The sequence below is a fragment of the Euprymna scolopes genome, chromosome 39 (assembly GCF_053919585.1).
Source record: "Euprymna scolopes isolate OS-2025 chromosome 39, ASM5391958v1, whole genome shotgun sequence".
In the NCBI taxonomy this organism is placed as follows: Eukaryota; Metazoa; Mollusca; class Cephalopoda; order Sepiida; family Sepiolidae; genus Euprymna; species Euprymna scolopes.
Genome location: NC_136520.1, coordinates 9,606,443 through 9,633,975, shown reverse-complemented (window position 1 = coordinate 9,633,975; position 27,533 = coordinate 9,606,443). Strand labels below are relative to the sequence as shown.

General features: G+C 35.1%; 1 protein-coding gene across 10 annotated transcripts in view; it reads right to left on the bottom strand.

The window, feature by feature from the left end:
• The window catches only part of LOC145263644 (PDF receptor-like), a 787,341-nt gene that overhangs the window by 192,987 nt on the left and 566,821 nt on the right, over positions 1–27,533 (bottom strand). For all 10 annotated transcript variants that reach the window (XR_013864585.1, XR_013864584.1, XM_080120502.1 and 7 more), the window contains exon 5: positions 8,245–8,348. Coding sequence is in view for 8 of the 10 variants with exons in the window: in XM_080120502.1 (XP_079976628.1) it covers positions 8,245–8,348 (104 nt within the window). In the remaining 2 variants the exon portion in view is untranslated. The remainder of the gene's footprint in view (positions 1–8,244; positions 8,349–27,533) is intronic.

Here is a 27,533-nt window from a genome sequence, read left to right as displayed (position 1 = left end):
CCGAAATGTTTTTGGTGTTCACAGAACTCTCTCTCTCTCTCTCTCTCTCTCTCTCTCTCTCTCTCTCTCTCTCCCTCTATCACATACAGAGATACACACACAGACAAAGTTATTTTAAATAATTATAGAGATAGATATATGTTATCACGCTTTCTGTCTGTGTAAAGTTTCATAAAAATTGGCTGAGCCATTTTCGAGTCCATAGGAAACGACCTTCCCACACACATGCACACAAAGAAACACACACACAGCCAAAGTTATTTTTTGTATAATTATAGAAATAATGATAGATATATGTTATCACGCTTTCTGTCTGTGTAAAGTTTCATAAAAATTGGCTGAGCCATTTTCGAGTCCATAGAAAACGACCTTCCCACACACATGCACACAAAGAAACACACACAGCCAAAGTTATTTTTTTATATAATTATAGAAAAAATGATAGATATATGTTATCACGCTTTCTGTCTGTGTAAAGTTTCATAAAAATTGGCTGAGCCATTTTCGAGTCCATAGAAAACGACCTTCCCACACACATGCACACAAAGAAACACACACAGCCAAAGTTATTTTTTATATAATTATAAAAATAATGATAGATATATGTTATCACGCTTTCTGTCTGTGTAAAGTTTCATAAAAATTGGCTGAGCCATTTTCGAGTCCATAGGAAACGACCTTCCCACACACATGCACACAAAGAAACACACACAGCCAAAGTTATTTTTTTATATAATTATAGAAATAATGATAGATATATGTTATCACGCTTTCTGTCTGTGTAAAGTTTCATAAAAATTGGCTGAGCCATTGTCGAGTCCATAGGAAACGACCTTTCCACACACATGCACACAAAGAAACACACACAACCAAAGTTATTTTTCTATATAATTATAAAAATAATGATAGAGATATGCTATCACGCGTTCCGTCAGTCGTGACTGGACAGAGGTCCTTAGTAATTTGCAATTGTAATTTATCGGTCGCCCACACTGAGGATGAACCGTCCACAAGGACCCATGGCACAGAATCACTGGTAAAAGTAAGATTCTCGTGAATGGTTGAACGTTTAATTTTTAGTGTAGACGACCGAAAAATATATTCCCGAGTTCGACAAAATACACCTGAAGAAGGTTGAAGGTGACATCAACCGAAACGTTGTGAAAATAACGCTTAAGATGAGAACAGTAGTCGGAAGAATCCAAAAAATTCCAAGCAATCAATATTCATGTAAAAAAATTCAGAAACCTTATTTTTTTAAGGCACGCTAAGCACTGCGCCATGGGTCATTGCGGACAATTCTATAACGAATTTTAAGTGCCTCAAACCTACTTTTATTTCTAGATGCAAATATAACTATTTATTATTACATGTTATAACTATAAATGTTTATGTATATCTACATATCTATTAACATAGGAATGTGAGTAAGGCATTTATCAATCCTATATGCTCAAAGAATTCTTGATCTACAGACTTGAAAATTGGTATATAGGATATTCAGACATGTCGAAAAATGTTTAATCGGTTTTCATCCAGAACAAAAAGGTCTATTAAGTTGTTAAAATTGAAAAATAAATACTTGGATTTTTTCTGTTTATTTTATCAGTACTTGGATTTTTATCTGTTTCACGACTGCACATGTGCGAACCACTCACACGACAGCTTTCTTATGGTAAGAATAAGTATGTGTTGAAATACTTTTAAAAGATCTTGTCTAGGTCGCCTAATGGTTATCGTACTTGACTCACAATCTTAAGGTTTTGGTTTCGATCTCCGCTCGAGTATTAACTGTTTCGAAAAACGTAAGACTCGCATGCACATGTCCCGGTTTCTGTATTAATTAAAATATAACATGTATGCGTATTTTACAATGAACGGGCAACGACGGACGGCGTGCTATTAGATTATATTTTATTAATATATGCTTATTACTACACACACACACACACACACACACACACACACACACACACACACACACATATATATATATATGTATATATATAATCGGGGACACTTGATTCCAAATATTTCTCATAATTTATATCTCTCCTCTTTTAAAAATAGGCTACGATTATGAATTTACTTTATGTATGAACACCAAATGGGGTAGTAGATATAACATATGAGAAATAGTTGGAATCAAGTCTCCCCTTGCTGTTATGTCGGATCATTTGAAACCATAGCAACAAGTTTGTGTCTCCCTCTCCATAAAGGCCAGCGGTTTGGGGGAAATATCAAATATTTTGTAATTCATATGCAAACTAGGAAAAAAATGACTATGATTGAAACACTTCATAGCTGTAAACAATGACAAAAAAGGCTCTGGATGATGGACGACATTAAGGGTAAATGTCACATAGTGCACTTCACAATTCTGGTCATTTCATTTCCAACGAGTCTTCATTTGTTAAATTCTGATCAATCGCCGTTAAGAATTGAAATTATAAAATTGTCAAAAAAGGTGGGGTATATATATATATATATATATATATATATATATATATATATATATATATATATATATATATATATATATATATATATATATACTGGTATCAAATTGAATATTTAAATGCTTCTATCTTTGGATCTTTAGGACGAAACTACATGAACATTTTTTAGACTTTTTGAAGATTATAATACTATTCTCCAATTAAGATTTTATAACACTTGGTAAAAAAGAACCTATATTTTCAAACCGATAAAATATGCTCAAATTTGCTTACATTTGTATATATAGTGTCCTCGCAAGCCAGCTTCAGTTTTGCTACTTCGGTTGTGTTCCCTGTGGGCTTACCAGTCCACTAATATAGATATATCTTATCTACAATTAACGGTTCCCATATTGTGTTAAATTTTATACTAGGTCTGCTTAGTAATTGATAGTCACCTAACGTATGTGCTGATTTTTGGAGTCGTCTTCTGTCTATAAGTTTTACTTCGTTCTATAAAGGGAGACGATTTTCATTTTTTCTCTGTATATATGGTTAACCTCTTCATAAATAGTTAGATGGTTTCTATTTCCCTTCAGATATGGTCAGCCAACCTGAATTTTTCAATCTCTCCACGAATTATGACTTTTCGATGCCCTGTATTTTTTTTTTATAGACCACATATCACTATTGTCTACACCTTAAGAAGGTCGGATTTTACATCGACCGAAAACGGTGTGAAAAATTACACTAAAGATTAGTACACTAGTCCGAAAAATCCAAATAGCACGAGTTCTTTTATTTATTTATTTTATATATTTTTAAAAACTTTATATATATATATATATATATATATATATATATATATATATATATCTATAGTAATTTATAAAATATATATGGCGATTAAGCTACATAAGCTGAATATTCTGCATAAGCTACATAAGCTGAATATTCTGCGTTTCATCCAACTATAGTTGGATGAAACGCAGAATATTCAGTGTAGCTTAATCGCCATATATATTTTATAAATTACTAACTAGCTCTACCTACATATTGAGCACTTTTCAAGTAAATACTTAAAGTTTACGCATAAATCTATACTTTCGTATATTAAATTTATGTGAATAAATGAAGTAGTTATATATAAATATATATATATAAATATATATATATGTATGTATGTATTTTTGCGCATGAGTCACCACTTATTAAGGCCCACGGCTACTCGAGGATAAGTGTTATTGATTGTAAGTAGTCAATGGGATAATATCGTAGAAATCACGAGTAGTGGAAATTTGAGGGGACGGTTCATCAAGAATTTGTTTACGTTGGACTTGAAAAACTACCGATTGTAGTCAGCTGGAAAACTGGCAAACGTTAATATTATTTGGATTTAGTAATTTTTTCAACATCTATTGGTACAATAGAGTCTGTTAATTCTAGACGGGGTTACGTTTTCTGGTATTATAACGCGTACAAAAAATCACCCGGTCTAAATTTTTCGAAGCCAATTATTCTGGAGCGCTCAAGTAAATCTGTACCAAATTAATAAAAGGGGTTTACTTTAAATCTACCTTGTAGATACATCATCTTAAATGAATAAACGCAAATTGATGCAGTAAAAAAAAGTGTTCCTGCTGATTCTGAAAAAGTCGTTCGCACGCAACCAGGTGGAAAGAAAAACAAAAAAGAAAGAAACGTACAATTCATTCGAGAACGTCTAACTAAAAAATAAAACAAAAAAACAAAAACAAAAACAAACGGGTGGTAGTCTAAAGATAGAACGGTAGTGCATGACTCATTGCCGTACAAAGATAAGAGATCAGGTACTTCTTGAAGACCACTCTCACCAACCCGCACCTTCCGCGTTACGTCGATTCCAACAACTGCCTGCAGAACGAAATGCGACACCTTTTCACGGAACGAAAAAAAGTAAAATGTAAAACTTTCGGAGAACGATACCAAAATTATCACTTGGATTCGGTTCATCTTCAGTTATCGTCCTTCCATAGCTTTATTCTCCGCTGTATTTTACGATATAGTTTACTATAATTTTAAAATTACTGCTTTTTTATTAGTGTTCGTTATAATTAGATGTTTTTTTTTGTTGTTCTTCGTTGTTGTAGCGAAATCCGGCAGCCGAAAAATTAAGTTTTCATTAAAAAAAACAATAAGTTCTTACTTTTTTTTGTCCATTTAAAAAATAAGAAATGTTATGTACGTAACTGTCATGTCACAATTAGCTAAATACTAGCCGACAGCTCGGAATTTCCCGGTCATAAAATACACCTAAATTAATATATATATTATTACTAGCAGACAGCTTAAATATTATCTATGTATTAATACGATAGCGTGTGTGTTTTTTCTGTGTAACGCTTTTACTCGGGTAATGTACTTCAATTTTTTGTCATAAATGATTTTACCAAGAGTTTTTCATAAGTTTTGGTTTCGGTTTCGATTATAGCTGATGGCACTTAAGTCATCTATTTTTTTTATAACTAATTTTATCAAGAATTATTCATAAGTTTTGGTTTCTGTTTCGATTATATAATGACACTCCGGTAATCTAATTAAAAAACAAATATCCAAAAATCTACATAAGTGTTTGTTTCAGTTTCGATTATGGCTGAAGAAACTCAAGTTATATAGACATATATACTTATATTTTTTTGTTAGTCTTTATTTCTGTTTCGGTTACAAGCTCATACAGCCAAGTAATATGGATATATTTTAAAAAAATTTTAAATCACAACTTTATAATATATAAAAATCGATAGAACATCAACTCTTTAATAATATATATGGAATCTGCAAGAATTAAATTATCATATTTATGGGTATTTTACGACCGGGCGTTGCCGTGCGTTCGTGCTAGCTTAGATAAATACTTTTGCAGTTTTAACAAAAAAGCTACCATAATATCATGGCGTCTACATTTACATTGAACATATGCGATATGCAAACATCAATATATTGTATATGAATGAGCCTCCTGTGGAATTTCCACAGGTCTCGCTATTATTTTATTTAATAGAGAAACTGAGATATGTGCATGCGAGTATTATGTTTTTTTTCTGATTCCTTCACTTCTTGTACGTAAAAAAAATATTCGAGTTGATATCGAAATCAAAACATAAAACCTGTGAGCCAATTGCGATAACCTTTTGACCAGAATGACACGTCTTTAAAAAGTGTTTTCAAACAACTTATACTTAACAAAAGTAATGTTCAATGTGAAATATTCACGCATGCGTATTCGTGAAACAGCTAGCAAAAAGATAAAAATCCGATGACTTCCAAGTACCACTCTTTCAATTTTGACCCCTTATAATCCTTTTTCAGATAAAAACAGATTAAATAATTTTCCACAAGCATGAATATCCAATATACCAAATTTTAAAGCTGTAGATAAAAATTCGTTAAGTATATACGTTGAGAAGTGCCCTCACATACACACATTCTAAATTTTATATATAGACTAGCGAGGGGTACCCGGCGTTTCCTGGGTGTTTGTAGGTGTGTGTGAAAAACCCCGAAATGTGAAAAAAACAGGTGCCCGTGAAAAAAAAAACGAAGCCTTGACGCGCAGTTGGGAAATAGTAAAGTGTGAAAAAAAAACAGGTGCGCGTTTTTGATTGACGTGACGGCGATAGGTATTCAGCAGTTAGCATATTGTGCGGGACAGTTTTTAATGAGGTCAATAAATCGGTTTGTTTGTTTTTAAAAAAAAACGCTCCCTGTTTATTAGGAGGAGCGTCTCGTCTCGAAATGAAAGCTACCGTCGTTACTTAGCTCTTTAGAGACCACTGGCTTTCGGCCAGGGATTAGAGTCGAGTTTCGCTTTTTGTTTATACCGAAAACTGAATCTAACGCGTGCCGATGTGGGAAATGTCGAATAATTAACGTTTGAAAGTCAATAAAATTAAATAGACAGGCGAGCTCCGTGGTTAAGTGTGAGATATTACAATTTATAGATGATATAAAAAGTTTTAAGAAGTTGTGAAGCGAGCGAGCGCTTCTCTGAAAGAAGCCTTTTGTGGACATCGAGGAAAAGCGTACATACATACATACATACATACATACATACATACATACATTTTCGCTTTTATATATATAGGTTATCAGCAGTGAGAGAGAAAACACCCTTGGTTTACGGAGTATGCGCTTCCTCTTCTCATCGAAACGATTTGTTTCTGCTTCCATGGAGCCTCTATGGGTCTAATCACACCAATCACGCGTGTTTTTTTTTTTAACGCACTTTCGATTCGGTACAGATATCTAAAATGTGAGGGATGCTTCTATATTGTCTTTGAAGCGTACACGCCTTTTTCCACTCAAAAGTTCACCATGTACGTTTCTGAAAATTCAGATGGGGATTGACAACTTGCTCTATTCGAACTACCGTTTTCATTTACAATATTCTCACAATGTTTCTACCGAATTAATCGCCGACCTTCTTCACGAGTGTCTTATCCAATCCGGGAATCTTTATGCCGAACTCGCTAATCTTTAACGGGACGCTTTTATTTAATCGCTTATTTTATTTTTATGTTTATTTTTTAATTTATGATTTTTTCTTGTACTTATTCTTATTTATTTATCTTTTTTTTTCTATAATTCGTGTATTTTTATTTATTTATATTTATTTATTTGTTTGCATTTATTTTTGATTTATTATTTATCTATGTTATTTGATTCATTTTATATAACTTCTTATTTGTCTTTTTTTATTATTTCATTGCTCTTTTTTTTGCTCGCCATAAATGAGCAGATGTTTTAAGTAATTATCAATATATTCTTAGTATCGTCCCTACTGAAAATTGAACCTCCGGAGAAGTCATTTAAAACTTACTTTTCCTTGGATTATGTGACCAACATCTAGTCATCTATACAGTTTACCGCAGTTTTACACAACAATCTAATTTGTGTAACTATGTGTTACTATTAGGTACGAGCAAAAAAAACGGGCAGATAAAAATAGACCTAGTTTGGAAAGCCGATTTATCAAAATTTTTTTCTAGGTTTCCGACTACTTTGTGATTGTATTTAAAAGATGAGAGACTAAAGTTAATTTCCTAAAGAAAAAAAAAAAACGTGGAAAAAAAAAGGTTATGAAAAATGTTTTCACGGCGAGCTAACAAATTCAGCTAAATTTTGAAGTTAGATAAATTCATTGTAAAAATCTTTTAAAAAGATAAATATTAGTTTTCTGGGTATATTTCAAAGATAATTAGTAAAGTAAAGTCCTAAGATATTGAATTAAATAATAAAAAAAACACCATGGTGATCGTCTCAAGCTTCTAAAAACCTAGTCCAGCTCCTCGCCTTCCCGTATGCTTCAGCTACTAAGCCCAGCGACACTGATTATACTAATCGAACGAAGGGGCAAAGGCGGTCCACTGACGTCTTTAAACCAGTCACTTCGGGCAGATGGAACTCGTAAACTTTGAAATCGTAGATCACCTGGGAAAAGCAACTCTTATTCCAAACCTCCGCTTTTTTTGCGGTATTGTCTGATCAAGAAAATGGCTAAGAGAGTAAACCCTGGCAAAAAAAAAAAAAAAAAAATCCAGAGATAGAGTCTCTAAGGTGGCCTGACTTTGTATTGTCACCACCGGCAAATACTGCGGCGCAGTTAGAGCCGAGCAATACTGACTCTATCTTTTCGTTGGGTCCTCTGGCTTCGTAGAGAGAAGTAACTGCTGCACAGACAACAGCTATCCTCCCATACCACCCTGCTACACCATCTTTAGCATCGTTTCCCGTGACGGACGGTTACCAACAACAATTATCGACTTACCTGAAGTAGATGAATATGAGGCTTGAGATGGTCAAACTGACCAGAGATAGCGATAGTCCGACGATTTCCATCACTCTTGTCCCGTAGACAATCGATTTGAGCGCCTGTAGAACAAGAATACGAGTAAAATTAAGATTATATCAGATATTAGCAGGTGGCCCGGAGTTGCCCGGTCGAAAAATTCGCTTAAATATTACATTTTAATTCATGAAAATTACGGATTTATGATTATAGTGCCAATTCTCAGTCGACTATTACATTATATCTAAATTATAGTCATGGTTTCAAATGTAAAGAAAAAAAATTGGCTCATGTTCTATCAGTTACAATCGAAACATGTAGCTCTCCAGCCTTATCGATCAGCATATGACATAAATCCATACGTATACAAAAACTGCAAAAGATAACGAAAACAAGGTGGTTGAAAATAAGGTTGCATACATATAAAAAAACTGACATCAATTATTCAGCAATTATGCCCCCCCTTGCAACATACTAATGGTAAGCATGATAAGGGCTGTTCCCTTTTCATGTAAATATAAAAATAGAGAGATTTAGTTACAATGAAAATGAAATAGCATAGACGAAATTCGAACCTCGTAATTTAGGTTTAGAAATAGATTACGAGAGAGAATTAGCAATGGAATGTGAAAACAAACCATTGTTTAGCTTAGAGATAAAATAGTTTCAAGAAAAGAATGTGCGTTGTCAATTCTGTTATGAAAATTCAATTGAAAGAATGCAACTACAAGATAATTTAATAAACATGTTTTTAACATATTGGAAATATAGGTTACTGGAAATATATGTTAAAATTCCTTTTGTAAACAAAGGAAACAGTTTTGGACACGCATTTCCAGAACACGTGAAAGAAGACACATGTTTTAATATGTGTGTATGACGTCATGGAAAATGGGAAGTTCTCGATATAGTTAGAAACTTTAGAAAAACTGGGGGAGAGTCAGAGGGAGTTTGAGGACGACAGACGATAGTCTGCAGTTGGGATTCGAACGTCTAGAAGCGAGAGGGTCACTTTTGAAACTTAATATGTGAAGCTTTAAATTCTTGATGATGAAAACCACGGCCGGTCGAGAGAAGAAATAAACCCATCATGTGTTTTTATAAACGTCGTCTTTGTGTTGTAATTCTACCAAAAGGTAAAGTGAAAATTGTTATATATGTGTTATGCATATCATGTGGGTTAAAATGTCTTTACATACACATCTTACATACACAATATGAACACTAACACTGTCTCAACACTATCTCCTCACTCAAAAGGCTTCTATTACACTTCTAAGTATGAAAATATTTTATAAATATGAATCTCGTCATAACACGAACACGGAACGCACCAACAACATCCCTCTCTTAATAAGACTCTCTAACATGCACTTTTAATAACATCAATAACAATAACAAGAACAATAATACTAATAAGACTCCTTTATATAGCACTAACATACTAATGGTAAGCATGATAAGATTAAAACAATGTGAATAGATTTTATTTTTTATCAAATACTCGTTTAGCTACAGCAAGTGCCAACAATTTCCATCACTCTCTATCTCTGTCTAACACGAAACAAAAATTCCATAAGCAAACGTTATTTCCCAGAACTGACCATATGTGGAACACAATACTTTGAGGCTGCTTTCCAGTTGACTATAACATCATCGTTTTCAGGTCTAATGTAAATAAGGTCTTATTGAGCCGTTCTCTTATATAATGAAACTCTATTCAAGTTCCAATATTACTGATCATCACGGTGGTGCGTACCCGATACCGTAGATTCTAGTTTATACCTTGTTTTGACGATTCACAACCCGTAAGTGTAACTAATTATATAACATTTTCTTATTCAGAAGATTTAGTTTTACTCTTTGTAGGGCAGGTATTCTTATTCTATCTATCTATCTATCTATCTATCTATGTCTCTCTCTGTGTATATATAATTAAATTTTACGTATATATATACATATATATGCATACACACACGCACACACACATATATACAAATATATATATTTAAAGGAGATTAGAACAATAGTCTAAAGAGCTGAGTGTATTTCAATGTAACAGTGAAATTACTAGTTTAATTAAATATAGGAAAGAGAAAGTGCTCGTTGTAATTTAGATATATAAAAAGCATTGTTTTCCGAAACGATCGTACAGATAATTGATTTTGTTGTTGTTCCTTCTTATGAAACGGATTTTTAATTTAATTATAATTTGATTTTTAAATTTAAAATTATCAATCACATTACTTAATATATATACATATATATATATATATATATGTGTATATATATATATACTAGTGTTGGGAAAATTAATCGGAGTCAGAATAGGGAATCGGCAAAATCGGAACCTTTTGGGGTATCGGAATCGGTATCGGAATCGGAAAAATTTTAGTCTAATCTCCGATTTCAAACCAATCCTTTAAAATTTTTAAATAAAATATTAAATAAAAATGAAGCAAGCACAAATTGATTTTTTAAATTTTTTTTATTAAAGGTAGTTCCATTACAACATAAAACCATGAAGGGCCACAGAATAAGTTACAAATGTCATTTACAGATTTAACATTGATTAGCAGAGTTTAATTTCTTTTATTTATTGGTCATTTATAACTTGCCTATTGCCTTTGTAATCTTTCGCATCTATTCGCTAAAATGTCTACGTGCCCTCATCCGAGGGAGTTCATTTACTTCATTTTATCACATAAATTAATATACGAAGATATAATTTTATGCGTAATTTTTTCCGTATTTACTTAACAGTGCTCAATACATAGGTAAAGCTTGGTAGTAATTTATGAAAAGCTCCCTAAAAAAATATTCTGCGTTTCATATATATTTTCATGGCTTACTACTTACTATGTGTGTGTGTGTATATATATATATATATATATATATATATATATATATATATATATATATATATATAACTACAATGTAACCATAAAGCAGAAGACCATTACCCGCATTAAGCTGGTCTGCATGTTAATTTGTTGCTGGCTATCTTGCTCTTGCTTGTTGCTAGATCTCAACATTTTGAACCGAGAGAGAGACTTAGCTGTCGTACAAAGCTAAGACTCTGTAACATCATATTTGTATAGATACTTCCTCAGGTATTTGAGCTCATGGATTTTAAATGTCTGACGGAGTGGCACTCGTCTGACAAGACGTTGCAATCATATATATATATATATATATAAATATATATATATATATATATATAAATATATAGTAAGTTATAAAATATATATGGCGATTAAGCTACACTGAATATTCCGCGTTTCATCCACTCTAGGACTCTTCAGGCTTATACTCTATGTGAGTAAAGAAGTAGTTATATATATATATGTATATATATATATGTATATATATATATGTATATATGTATGTATATATATATATATATATATATATATATATATTGAAATAGGTGTTAGTCTAGCGGCACTGATGAGTTGTGAAACAACGAAACAGGATTGTATGTCGATGACTAAAATATATTTTATAAAGCCCCCCTCTTGGGTTGAGCACTATCGTAAATAATATCACTCGCTACTTTATTTAGCTGAAAAAATGCGAAGCTTGCGGTTTGTTTACAAACAAACGTTTGAGCACTTTACGAGTGACGAACGGATGTTTATTTAAATAGACATTCGGACAGATTAATTGCGGCCACCGCTTCCGTAGTCAGGGGGTAGAACTGCCGACTGTCATCACGACGGTTCTAGGTTCGATCCTCGGCTTGGGATAGGTGTTAGTCTAGCGGCACTGATGAGTTGTGAAACAACGAAACAGGACCGCATGTCGATGACTAAAATATATTTTATAAAGCCCCCCTCTTGGGTTGAGCACTATCGTAAATAATCTCACTCGCTACTTAATTTAGCTGAAAAAATGCGAAGCTTGCGGTTTGTTTACAAACAAACGTTTGAGCACTTTACGAGTGGCTGACGGATGTTTATTTAAATAGACATTCGGACAGATTAACTGCGGCCACCGCTTCCGTAGTCAGGGGGTAGAACTGCCGACTGTCATCACGACGGTTCTAGGTTCGATCCTCGGCTTGGGATAGGTGTTAGTCTAGCGGCACTGATGAGTTGTGAAACAACGAAACACGACATTATGTCGATGACTAAAATATATTATATATATATATATATATATATATATTCCATTAAATAGATGTTTTGACATTTAATGTTCATTTGATCCTTTCCATTTTCCGAATAACAATCTTCACTTCTAAAATTCACTTTTAAAATTATTAAGATAACCATTAAAATAAGAATACACGTTCATAGAACTTATTGAAACAACACATAAATTGTTCAAATCCAGTTAGATTTATCTATACCTGGCGATGATTACAGAAGGACTCGAAAGTACTCGGACTTATAATAAATATAGCGATTCCATCAGCTAGTTTCTGCCAGAAGTTAAAACCGTTATTACGAAGTTGGAAAAGATAAAAAAATAAAAATAAATAAAAATAAAACACAGAATTATGAAAAAACGTCTATTATATTTTAATGAAATATGCTTAAGAGAAAAATGCACGCTAAACACAAACACAGACAATCACGAACACATAGAGAAATACACACGCACACACACAAACTCAAATATATATATATGTATATATATATATATTTGAATATATATATATGTGTGTGTGTTTGTACTCATATATATATATATATATATATATATATATATATATATATATATTTAAATAAATAAGAATGTAAATATAAAAACTACTAATTATAGTGGGATGATTAGTAGTTAAATGGATTAATCCAAAGCTTATAAATACAAGACTGATAAATTAAAAAATGTATCCATTTTAAATGTGGAAATTGATGAATCGCACAGGTAAGAAATTCATTTTTATACTATGAAAAGGTTAGTAATTTCAATTAAGAATAGGAAACTAGATAAAAAAATTTTTTGTAACATGTCTTCTTCCTAAGATTAAGGGTGGTGGTGTTTGATCAACACTGCTGGGGAGCCATGAAGTAATATACTGTCTTGTTTTTAAATCCCCGAAACAGTGTTTCATGGTAAACAACTGATGATCCCTTGAAAAATAAAAAAAAATGGTATTATAGTAAATTCGAGAGAGTTGATGCAGTGATTGCAGGTGATTAAATGACTTACTGACTAAGTGTTTTTTTTTTTGTTTTTTTTTAACGAATGATAAAAAGTAATTTTTTGTGTAGTTTCAAATGTTAAAAAAACTTCAAAGACTATATATATATTTGTTTACTGTTTTTGGGAAAGAATTCCATAAAGTGCTCAATTACCAAGAAAAAATTTCAATATAAGAGCTTAATATTTATTTATTTAAAACTTTACAGAAAAATATAGGTGCTGTCAGTTTCAAGCCTAACAGAAGAGGGACACGTTAATGGTAAATAATTTTAGGCTCTCGTCAACAATATAGCTGACGAGAGCCTAACATTATTTACCATTAACTGCCCCCCACCATTATGTTAGGCTTGAAACCGACGGTACTAATGTTTTTTTCTGACCTTCTGTACAGTTTTCAATATATATTTGTATATCGGAAGTAAACATGCCAAAACAAAAGAAGCATTTACATCACACATTCGTCTTACGCGTGTTTCGTTGAATAGTATACATTCAGCAAACTACTCTGGTAAATTGCACAGTTAGATATTTTTTCTTTGTTTAATAAGGATCAAAATTGTCCGAAAGAAATAAAAATCCTTCAAAGGCACACTGGTAATGATATTACTTATATAATTTCTTAGAACCCTTTTCGAGTAAAAACACTTTGGAATCCAATTCACACGAGGAACCTATTTTATTTTTATACTGCCATATTTAAATTCAGTACAATCTTAGCCGTATTTATAAAATCTCGTATTCTTGTTCAACAAATATTTAAGGTAATAAATTATTCATAAATATAGGAGTTCATAAATATTATTATTAATAATAATAATAATAATAATAATAATAATAATAATAATAATAATAAAACTTTAAATTCAATCAGATTGAAGTTGACATTCGAAGATATTTTTAACTGAATTTATTCGAAACTAAATTTGATGAACATTGCTCAGCTGACAAAACAAACTATGCATAATAAAGATGTCCAGTTTCCCGAGACAAAGTGTAATCTCTGAACGTATATACCATTCACTGAACAAAGCAGGGGGAGTAGAGGGTAGGTCTAGATATATCTAAGGCTTTTGACAGGGTATGACATGAAGGTCTTCTCAGGAAAATCAGATCATACGGTATCACTGGAGGAATATGTAATCTAATTAAATCCTTCTTAGATAAGAGAAAAAGCTAGGTTGTGCTCGATGGTCGTACATCTAAACAATCTATCTATATATCTATAAAAGTGAACGTGTCTGTCTGTCTGTCTGTCTGTCTGTCTGTGTGTCTGTGTGTCTGTCTGTCTGTGTACATTTCCCTACGCAATAACTCTGTCAATTTTTAGTCTATAGACTCGAAATTTGAAATACCGGGTATTGAGATTTGGGAAAATCGATGTGACGGGTGTCAGCCAGAAATTTGGCTGTTAAGGGGTCAAATTTCAACGATTTGACCTTTAAGAACTCTACCAAACTCTTCCGACAATTTTGGGTCTAGACACTTGAAATTTTAGATATAGGTTCCTTGAACCTGGATCTAACTTAATAAAGTGATTTGAGCCCGAAACTATAAATTTTAAGGGGTCATAATAGGGGTCAACGTTTTAAAAAATTAACCATTTCTTTTTTTTTTTTTGCTTTTTTTGCACAGCATACACCTCCAAACACCCGAGCAACACCGGGCACCCCTGCTAGTATGATATAAATACGTGAGTGCCTCAGGGGTCTATCCTTGGACCTCTATTACTCCTAATATTCATAAATGATCTCCCTAACAAAATTATCTGTGAGATGGGTATATATGCTGATGACATCACACTCTATAATAGGCACGACAGGAAAACAAATGAACACATATCTAAAGAAATGGCAGAAGCACTAGAGGATGACCTCCGATCTGTAGTGGAATGGGGACAAAAATGGATGATCACATTCAATGCTGCCAAGACTAAACTTGTTTCCTTAATAACTAACCTTCTCTACCACCAATACCAATGACCATAGATGTGTTGCCCGATCTAACCTGTATCTGAAAGTACATCTTTTAAACTCCTCGGCCTAACGTTCATAGAAAACATGAGTTGGAACAATTACATTGAGAGCGTTGCCAGGACCGCTGTGAGGATGGTAGGTTATCTCTACTGTGCTAGAAACCTACTAACGCCTGAAAATATCCTGTACCCCTATAAGGGCATCATTCGCCTATGCATGGAGAATTGTTGTCATATTTGGGCTGGTGCATCTGCTACTAGTCTCTCGCTTCTAGACAAGGTTCAAAAGAGAGTCGCCAACCTGATAGGAGCTGAACTGTCATCTAAGCTTCAGCCTCTGTCTCATCGACTAAATGTAGTATCCCTCTGTCTGTTCTACAAGTATTTTAACGGTGAATGCTCCGACGAATGGGCGCACTTGTACCCCCTCGACGTAAATACCCCCGACAAACCTGCAAAGCAGCAAAAACCCACCCCTTCACAGTTGAGATCCCTAGATGTAAGAGAGCCTTCTACTCCAGTGGTTTATTTCCCAGTACCACTAGACTTTCGAATTCCCTTCCGTGTTCCTGCTTCCCCAACTGTACTGAGATGCAGAAGTTCAAGTGTAACATGAAGCGATATCTTGCTGGCCAACTCCCTACATAGTACCCCTGTAGCTTATGGCCCTGATAGTAGCCTCATACATCAATGCGCCTTGTCTGGAGTGAAAATGTAATAAAAAAAATACATATATATGTGTATATATACATATAAACAATATATATATATATATATATATATATATATATATATATATATATATATATATATACTTGTTTATTGTTATATAAACATGCTCACATCCCGCTGCTACAAATAGCCACTTGTTTCAATCAAACAACAGATATCATCAGACAGCGACTTGACTATTCAAAAGTTCAATGAATAATGGATTTTTAATTTAGGCAGGAACTCTTTAAAAGTTGGAGTTAAAAAACTTAAAACACAGAACTTTAATTATAAGATGTAAAGAGAGAGGGGGCAATTTAAATAAAGTTAAAAGATTATAATGGAGAGAGAGTGATTAAGAAGAGAAAAAAATAGAGAAAGAAAATAAATAGAGAGAAAAAATGTATATATAATATGGAGAAGAAAAAGAGAAAAGATATAAATGGTTATTATAAAGAGAATAAGGACTAGAAGGGAAAAGAAAGAATGATGAGATATAGTTAAAGAGAGAAAGAGAGAAAGTAAGAATTAATAGGAAGGGAATCTTAAAAAGTTGACAGTATATAGAAAAAGAAAAAGAAATAGTTCTGCGTGTCAACCAATTTATGAACAATTACACAATTCAGTAATGAGACACATTATTACAAATACAAACAGAAAATACAATCTAAGCGTTAGAAATGAACATGTAAAAAAAGACAGCGAATGTATCCAACCAACATATTTATCATCTCACATACGTCCACGAGTAACAACCTCGTTGAATTCATTAGTCCATTACTTTTGAATAAAAAACCCCGAGTATATATATATATATATATATATATATATATATATATATATATATATATATATATATATGGGTGGGGGTGTTAACAGGCTGATTCAGATAAAAGTATCCCTATCTCTCTAATGTTTCTCTAAACGACTGAGAACACAAGAAAAATGCAATTCTTTTTCCAACAAGATGGATCAGTGAAACAAGTTTATGACATGTTTATGGAAGAGAGACGAGTAAGCAAACTTGTCATAATGTGATTGTTATCTCTGGTGGTCAAAAACTTATGCAAATAACCCTCACAATCTAGACCAACTAAAGGAAAACATTACGAACACAATCAGGAGAATCACCAGATAAGATCTACAGACAGTAGCTGTAAACGTTGTTAAATGCAAACGATGTCAACAGGGAACACTTCCAGCATATTTTATAACGCTACAGGTAATTTAAACAATACCAGAATGTTCATCTTCTTGACTACATTTTTGGTCCACATTGATCTACTTGGCCTTTTGGCCAAGATCAAAGTGTAGTATCTGTTCCGGCAGATGCTGCACTTAAGATAATTTGTACCAGTCAATGGAGGGGAAACCCTCTATACTGGGACAATTATTATTTTTGGTAACCAGAGTGACCCCTTTTAGGGGAGCTGGTTTTTACCTCACATTAAAAACGGCCTTGTGCCTAATTTGCTCAGTGGGGGAGCAAATAAATACCATCTGTTCCGGCAGATACTACACTTAAGATAATTTGTACCAGTCAATGGAGGGGAAACCCTCTATACTGGGACAATTATTATTTTTGGTAACCAGAGTGACCCCTTTTAGGGGAGCTGGTTTTTACCTCACATTAAAAACGGCCTTGTGCCTAATTTGCTCAGTGGGGGAGCAAATAAATACCATCTGTTCCGACAGATACTGCAAGATATGACTAGCTATGACTAGCAAAGACCAGATGTGGGGGCAACCCCACATGCCTGACCTTTAACCAGCTCCAATTTCCCACCTCTCGGGAGCTGGTCCCCTTTTCCCCTTCCCCCTCCCTTCACTCCTCACATTAAAAATCGGCCTTGTGCCTAATTTGCTCGGTGGGGGAGCAAATAAATACTATCTGTTCCGACAGATGCTGCAAGCTATGACTAGCTATGACTAGCAAAGACCAGATGTGGGGGCAACCCCACATGCCTGACCTTTAACCAGCTCCCATTTCCCACCTCTCGGGAGCTGGCCCCCTTTTTCCCTTCCCCCTCCCTTCACTCCTTACATTAAAAATCGGCCTTGTGCCTACTTTGCTCGGTGGGGGAGCAAATAAATACCATCTGTTCCGACAGATGCTGCAAGCTATGACTAGCTATGACTAGCAAAGACCAGATGTGGGGGCAACCCCACATGCCTGACCTTTAACCAGCTCCCATCTCCCACCTCTCGGGAGCTGGTCCCCTTTTTCCCTTCCCCCTCCCTTCACTCCTCACATTAAAAATTGGCCTTGTGCCTAATTTGCTCGGTGGGGGAGCAAATAAATACTATCTGTTCCGACAGATGCTGCAAGCTATGACTAGCAAAGACCAGATGTGGGGGAAACCCCACATGCCTGACCTTTAACCAGCTCCCATTTCCCACCTCTCGGGAGCTGGTCCACTTTTTTCCTTCCCCTCCCTTCTCTCCTCACATTAAAAATCGGCCTTGTGCCTAATTTGCTCGGTGGGGGAGCAAATAAATACCATTTGTTCTTCAGATGCTGCACTTTCATTTCTTGTTCTCTTTCGGTGGAGGAGAAATCCTTCACGACTGAGACACTTTTTTATTTTTGTACCTTTTCTCAACGTTAAAAAACGACGCTGGTGTCTAACTCTGTCCCGTTGGGAGGCATATTAAATAGGTACATTTTTGGGCTACATTAAATGGGCTACCATATATATATGTACATATATATATATATATATATATATATATATATATATATATTTATACTAGCAAACAGTTAATAAAACATGTTAAAAAACACTTTGAAATGAGTTTAAATCATATTTAATCTGAAAAGGAAACACTAGATAAGTGGATAGTCCTTAATCCGCGGAGTTTCAAAGAAATACTTTCCTTCTCATCAGAGGCTCGGAATTAGCAAAATGCGGGATCGGATTTTGCATGCAAAAGTATTTGATGAAACAACGAGTAAGTCAAAGAGTTTACTTGAAAAAAAAAAAAAAAAAAGGTGAAGCAGAGGGAATAGTCTGGTGGAAGATAAATAATCCGGTGACGGTAAAATCCAAGTATATAACTTCAAGAAAGTTAATTGAATTTCTATTTGCACAAGTAAAATCCAAAAATCCCGTAATTGGAAGAAGATGGTCCATAATAATCCAAAGGCAGAAATCCATGGAAAAATTCACAAAAATGTGTACATGGAAAAAAGGAAAAAAATTCCAATAATATTATATATATATATATATATATATATATATATATATATATATATAAACAAGCAACTCGAGCACTGTATAAGCAGTGAACGAGTGTTTATTTAAATGGATATTTGTTGAGATAATTTGCGAGCACCGCTCTCATAGGCCAGTGTGCAGAACTACCAACGCGATGCTTGTAGGTTCAATCCTCGGATAGGGGTAGGTAATAGTCTAGTCGCACTGATAATTGTGATACAACGAAACAGTATTGTATGTGGATGGCTATATATATAAATATTACGTAACGTTAAATTCCTTTAAACAAAATGAAGTAAAAAAAACTGAAAAAAAAAGACATGTGCATGAAAGTACTGTGTTTTTTTCTAAACAGTTCACTTCTTTTAAGTAAGGAAAAATAATACCCGAGCTGAGATCGAAACCAAAACCTAAAGGCACTAAGTCAAATTCTATAACTCTTACACACGCTTGACAGCATTTTCAAATATGTTTTCAAACCTTCTTATCCGTAGCAAAAGGAAACGGAAATGGTTTTCGATCGCGCATGCGCAGTTGTTAAAGTGGTACTAAACAGGTAAAAATACGCTAATTTTGATCTCTTAGCCGTTCTCTTTTCCAGTTGATACCCCAGTAAAACGTTTTCCACGTGTCTGAATATCATATATACCAAATTTCAAGTGTGCAGATGAAAAGATCGTTGAATATATAGGTTGAGACTTGTCCTCTCACGCACATTCTCACTTTTATAAATCTATAGATTTGATAGAACATCTGCTAGGCCAACAGAAATACCATTATAAACCCCTGGCCTATTTCTACTGTGTCATTATGTTCATGGTGGCTGTTGGACGGCATAATCGCGTTGGCACACCGGTTCTCGTCAGATCACCGACGTTAAGCAACATCGAGCCTGGTTAGTATCAGATGGGTGACCATTTGGGAATTCTAGGCGCTGTATGTGCTCTCCGCTTATCTCGGTATTTGTTTCCAGTCGTCCTGTACTTCAGTTGCTACTGGTATTTAACAATGTCGTCTCAGGAGAGGTGTGGTTGGAGATTGCTCACCTCCTGCCACAAAAATTTCACGCGCAGGCAACCCTTCGTGGGTATCCTTAGTCTGTCCAAGACTGAAGGAGCCTAGGTGTTGGGGGGAAAAAACCTCCAGTTCATACCCTTAAATATTTTCAGCAAAAACCCGTCTAATTTTTACCACAACATTTTTCTTGTAAACTTTGCTTGTAACAACGACTGAACAGACATTCAATTGACAAAGTTTTTTTCATAGAACAATCCATCTGTGGAACAAAATACCACGAGGCTGCTAACCAACTGAGCACAACATGTATACGTGTGTCTTGTACACACTTATACATAATAATAATACACGTATCTGAATTTGAATATCGTCTAGTGGTATAAAATGTTATTCTAACGAATGTGTGTATACAGAGTGTATATATGTTTACGGACCATCTAGATCACCTATAACTCCTTTGTGCTCGAGGGATGGTAAGGATATTCTTCGAGACCCTGCCGACATTCTTCATAGATGGAGGGAGCATTTCGATGACCTCCTGAACAGGCCTTCTTACGTTGATCAGGAGTTTTTTAGGTCGATTCCTTGCAATCTGGTCAAGGATATCTTGGCAGAGGTCCCTTCTCTCCAGGAGGTTGAAGCAGCTGTCCATAAGCTGAACAGTGGAAAGTCTCCTAACCTGAATCGTTTGCATGCAGAGATCTTTAAATGTTCTGGACCCAAGATGCTGCAACGCTTAGCCGACTTGTTGCAGACTGCCTGGCGGGATGAGTGTGTTCCGCAGGATTGGCGGGATGAATTGATGGCGGTGCTATACAAGGAGAAGGGTACCAGAGATGAATGTGGCAACTATCGGGACATCTCTTTGCTTTCAGTAGCCGGTAAGGTGCTCTGTAGGGCCATGGTAGACAGAATGCTGACGATGTTTGACCTGAGGCAGGTGTTCATCGATTTAACTAAGGCTTTTGATACAGTCAATAGGAATGTCTTGTGGGAAGACGTCGAGGCACAGTGGATATGTTCTCTCTGCTCTTCTCTATGCTTGTGGAACTTGGACAACGTACAGAAAGCATCTGAGACGTTTCGAGCGGTGCTTAAGGCGAATTTTAGGTGGGGTTTGGCAAATGTATGTCAGTGATGTGGAGGTGCTTGCAGGAACCCAATGTTTAAGTATTGAAGCTCACATTATACGATATAGACTGAGATGGAGTGGACGTGGTGAGGATGTTAGGCAGTCGATTTCCCAAACAAAAGCCTAAAATGAGATTCAAAGATTGTTTGAGGCCCACCTTAAAATGTGAGATAGATGAAAAGAACCTGGGAGAGTCTTGCTTTCGATCCTGGAGAGTAGAGAAGGACCTTGCGGGGAGGTGTGGAAAAGTTGGAGCAGATCGAACCCAGTATTAGCGGCTGAAACGTGATAACCAGAAAGGGAGGGTAAAAGGAGCAGTGAATGGGCGGAGCGCCAAATTGGTCTGGAGTGTGAGGCGAGCAAAAGATTATGTCTGAGCAGAGCTGGGCTGATAAGCCACAAGACTACTCATCAACGCAGTGGGCGACAAAGCAGTTTTGTGTTGCACGATCTAACCTGTGTTAACTGCGGGCGGACGTACAAAACAGCAGGTGGTTTGAAGCGGCATTTGATTATACATAGAAGTGACCATCAAGTACGTACTACTAGTGGCGCACATGTCTGCAAAATGCGCGCCAAAGAATGTGAGAATTTGGCAGGGCTTAAAAGCCACCTTCGTGCGGCCCATCACTGATTTGTTTTCGTGTTTCTCTTTTTTTTTTCATTTTTCTTAACCTTTTTCTTCTAGGGGATGGGACATCCAACCAGATGCCTGACATTTACCCATATTTTAGTGAGTCCAACCAAGAGATCTTTTCAGGATTCTAGCCGCCCCTTTCTGTGCAATTGTTTGTATTTCACTTGCACTTGGTTCACCGGGTATGCTTGCTATGTACTTTTTAAAGTTCTTTTTCATAAGCCCAGTTGCTCCTATGATGACTGGTATAATTAAAACGTCTTTTAATTTCAAATCTTTTTTTGTGCTATATCAAGTAATGGCAATATTCGAAAACGAATTTGCTGCCATTATATGCGTGTCACTGTCATCTATATGGCGTGTGTATATATGTGTGTTTGTCTATGACCGTCTAGCGTTCTGATCGTCTTATCCAGCTTTCCTATTGTCTGCTGACCATAATACTTACATGTTATACATTGTCTTAAACCTATTTTTCCAATTTAACCCAAGTATCTCAAGATATATGCTTTAAGACATAATAATGCATATATAATAAAACTAACTTATTTTAATTACAAAGCTGGGTGCCTGGCGTTGCCCGGCGTGGCTCGGCGTTGCCCGGCGTTGCCCGGGTGTTTGGAGGTGTATGTTGAGCAAAAAAATACTTACATGTTAATGTTGATATATTAATAGATACAGTTTAACAACGGACATGTGCCATTTACAACAGAAAGGAACAACTAAAAGTCTCTGGGGTTTTATATCGGCCAATGGAAAAGCATACATAATCAATCTTTCGTATTGATTTGAGGGTTTTATATCGGCCAATGGAAAAGCATACATGATCAATCTTTCGTATTGATTTGAGGGTTTTATATCGGCCAATGGAAAAGCATACATGATCAATCTTTCGTATTGATTTGAGGGTTTTATATCGGCCAATGGAAAAGCATACATGATCAATCTTTCGTATTCAGTTGAGGGTTTTATATCGGCCAATGGAAAAGCATACATGATCAATCTTTCGTATTCAGTTGAGGGTTTTATATCGGCCAATGGAAAAGCATACATGATCCATCTTTCGTATTGATTTGCGGGTTTTATATCGGCCAATGGAAAAGCATACATGATCAATCTTTCGTATTGATTTGAGGGTTTTATATCGGCCAATGGAAAAGCATACATGACCAATCTTTCGTATTGATTTGAGGGTTTTATATCGGCCAATGGAAAAGCATACATGATCAATCTTTCGTATTGATTTGAGGGTTTTATATCGGCCAATGGAAAAGCATACATGATCCATCTTTCGTATTGATTTGAGGGTTTTATATCGGCCAATGGAAAAGCATACATGATCAATCTTTCGTATTGATTTGAGGGTTTTATATCGGCCAATGGAAAAGCATACATGATCAATCTTTCGTATTCAGTTGAGGGTTTTATATAGGCCAATGGAAAAGCATACATGATCCATCTTTCGTATTGAGTTGAGGGTTTTATATCGGCCAATGGAAAAGCATACATGATCAATCTTTCGTATTCAGTTGAGGGTTTTATATCGGCCAATGGAAAAGCATACATGATCCATCTTTCGTATTGATTTGAGGGTTTTATATCGGCCAATGGAAAAGCATACATGATCAATCTTTCGTATTGAGTTGAGGGTTTTATATCGGCCAATGGAAAAGCATACATGATCAATCTTTCGTATTCAGTTGAGGGTTTTATATCGGCCAATGGAAAAGCATACATGATCAATCTTTCGTATTGAGTTGAGGGTTTTATATCGGCCAATGGAAAAGCATACATGATCAATCTTTTGTATTAAGTTGAGGGTTTTATATCGGCCAATGGAAAAGCATACATAATCAATCTTTCGTATTGAGTTGAGGGTTTTATATCGGCCAATGGAAAAGCATACATATCAATCTTTCGTATTGATTTGAGGGTTTTATATCGGCCAATGGAAAAGCATACATGATCAATCTTTCGTATTGAGTTGAGGGTTTTATATCGGCCAATGGAAAAGCATACATATCAATCTTTCGTATTGATTTGAGGGTTTTATATCGGCCAATGGAAAAGCATACATGATCAATCTTTCGTATTGAGTTGAGGGTTTTATATCGGCCAATGGAAAAGCATACATGATCAATCTTTCGTATTGATTTGAGGGTTTTATATCGGCCAATGGAAAAGCATACATGATCAATCTTTCGTATTGATTTGAGGGTTTTATATCGGCCAATGGAAAAGCATACATGATCAATCTTTCGTATTCAGTTGAGGGTTTTATATCGGCCAATGGAAAAGCATACATGATCAATCTTTCGTATTCAGTTGAGGGTTTTATATCGGCCAATGGAAAAGCATACATGATCCATCTTTCGTATTGATTTGCGGGTTTTATATCGGCCAATGGAAAAGCATACATGATCAATCTTTCGTATTGATTTGAGGGTTTTATATCGGCCAATGGAAAAGCATACATGACCAATCTTTCGTATTGATTTGAGGGTTTTATATCGGCCAATGGAAAAGCATACATGATCAATCTTTCGTATTGATTTGAGGGTTTTATATCGGCCAATGGAAAAGCATACATGATCCATCTTTCGTATTGATTTGAGGGTTTTATATCGGCCAATGGAAAAGCATACATGATCAATCTTTCGTATTGATTTGAGGGTTTTATATCGGCCAATGGAAAAGCATACATGATCAATCTTTCGTATTCAGTTGAGGGTTTTATATAGGCCAATGGAAAAGCATACATGATCCATCTTTCGTATTGAGTTGAGGGTTTTATATCGGCCAATGGAAAAGCATACATGATCAATCTTTCGTATTCAGTTGAGGGTTTTATATCGGCCAATGGAAAAGCATACATGATCCATCTTTCGTATTGATTTGAGGGTTTTATATCGGCCAATGGAAAAGCATACATGATCAATCTTTCGTATTGAGTTGAGGGTTTTATATCGGCCAATGGAAAAGCATACATGATCAATCTTTCGTATTCAGTTGAGGGTTTTATATCGGCCAATGGAAAAGCATACATGATCAATCTTTCGTATTGAGTTGAGGGTTTTATATCGGCCAATGGAAAAGCATACATGATCAATCTTTTGTATTAAGTTGAGGGTTTTATATCGGCCAATGGAAAAGCATACATAATCAATCTTTCGTATTGAGTTGAGGGTTTTATATCGGCCAATGGAAAAGCATACATATCAATCTTTCGTATTGATTTGAGGGTTTTATATCGGCCAATGGAAAAGCATACATGATCAATCTTTCGTATTGAGTTGAGGGTTTTATATCGGCCAATGGAAAAGCATACATATCAATCTTTCGTATTGATTTGAGGGTTTTATATCGGCCAATGGAAAAGCATACATGATCAATCTTTCGTATTGAGTTGAGGGTTTTATATCGGCCAATGGAAAAGCATACATGATCAATCTTTCGTATTGAGTTGAGGGTTTTATATAGGCCAATGGAAAAGCATACATGATCCATCTTTCGTATTGAGTTGAGGGTTTTATATCGGCCAATGGAAAAGCATACATGATCAATCTTTCGTATTCAGTTGAGGGTTTTATATCGGCCAATGGAAAAGCATACATGATCCATCTTTCGTATTGATTTGAGGGTTTTATATCGGCCAATGGAAAAGCATACATGATCAATCTTTCGTATTCAGTTGAGGGTTTTATATCGGCCAATGGAAAAGCATACATGATCAATCTTTCGTATTCAGTTGAGGGTTTTATATCGGCCAATGGAAAAGCATACATGATCAATCTTTCGTATTGAGTTGAGGGTTTTATATCGGCCAATGGAAAAGCATACATGATCAATCTTTTGTATTAAGTTGAGGGTTTTATATCGGCCAATGGAAAAGCATACATAATCAATCTTTCGTATTGAGTTGAGGGTTTTATATCGGCCAATGGAAAAGCATACATATCAACCTTTCGTATTGATTTGAGGGTTTTATATCGGCCAATGGAAAAGCATACATGATCAATCTTTCGTATTGAGTTGAGGGTTTTATATCGGCCAATGGAAAAGCATACATATCAATCTTTCGTATTGATTTGAGGGTTTTATATCGGCCAATGGAAAAGCATACATGATCAATCTTTCGTATTGAGTTGAGGGTTTTATATCGGCCAATGGAAAAGCATACATGATCAATCTTTCGTATTGATTTGAGGGTTTTATATCGGCCAATGGAAAAGCATACATGATCAATCTTTCGTATTGATTTGAGGGTTTTATATCGGCCAATGGAAAAGCATACATGATCAATCTTTCGTATTCAGTTGAGGGTTTTATATCGGCCAATGGAAAAGCATACATGATCAATCTTTCGTATTCAGTTGAGGGTTTTATATCGGCCAATGGAAAAGCATACATGATCCATCTTTCGTATTGATTTGCGGGTTTTATATCGGCCAATGGAAAAGCATACATGATCAATCTTTCGTATTGATTTGAGGGTTTTATATCGGCCAATGGAAAAGCATACATGACCAATCTTTCGTATTGATTTGAGGGTTTTATATCGGCCAATGGAAAAGCATACATGATCAATCTTTCGTATTGATTTGAGGGTTTTATATCGGCCAATGGAAAAGCATACATGATCAATCTTTCGTATTGATTTGAGGGTTTTATATCGGCCAATGGAAAAGCATACATGATCAATCTTTCGTATTCAGTTGAGGGTTTTATATCGGCCAATGGAAAAGCATACATGATCAATCTTTCGTATTCAGTTGAGGGTTTTATATCGGCCAATGGAAAAGCATACATGATCCATCTTTCGTATTGATTTGCGGGTTTTATATCGGCCAATGGAAAAGCATACATGATCAATCTTTCGTATTGATTTGAGGGTTTTATATCGGCCAATGGAAAAGCATACATGACCAATCTTTCGTATTGATTTGAGGGTTTTATATCGGCCAATGGAAAAGCATACATGATCAATCTTTCGTATTGATTTGAGGGTTTTATATCGGCCAATGGAAAAGCATACATGATCCATCTTTCGTATTGATTTGAGGGTTTTATATCGGCCAATGGAAAAGCATACATGATCAATCTTTCGTATTGATTTGAGGGTTTTATATCGGCCAATGGAAAAGCATACATGATCAATCTTTCGTATTCAGTTGAGGGTTTTATATAGGCCAATGGAAAAGCATACATGATCCATCTTTCGTATTGAGTTGAGGGTTTTATATCGGCCAATGGAAAAGCATACATGATCAATCTTTCGTATTCAGTTGAGGGTTTTATATCGGCCAATGGAAAAGCATACATGATCCATCTTTCGTATTGATTTGAGGGTTTTATATCGGCCAATGGAAAAGCATACATGATCAATCTTTCGTATTGAGTTGAGGGTTTTATATCGGCCAATGGAAA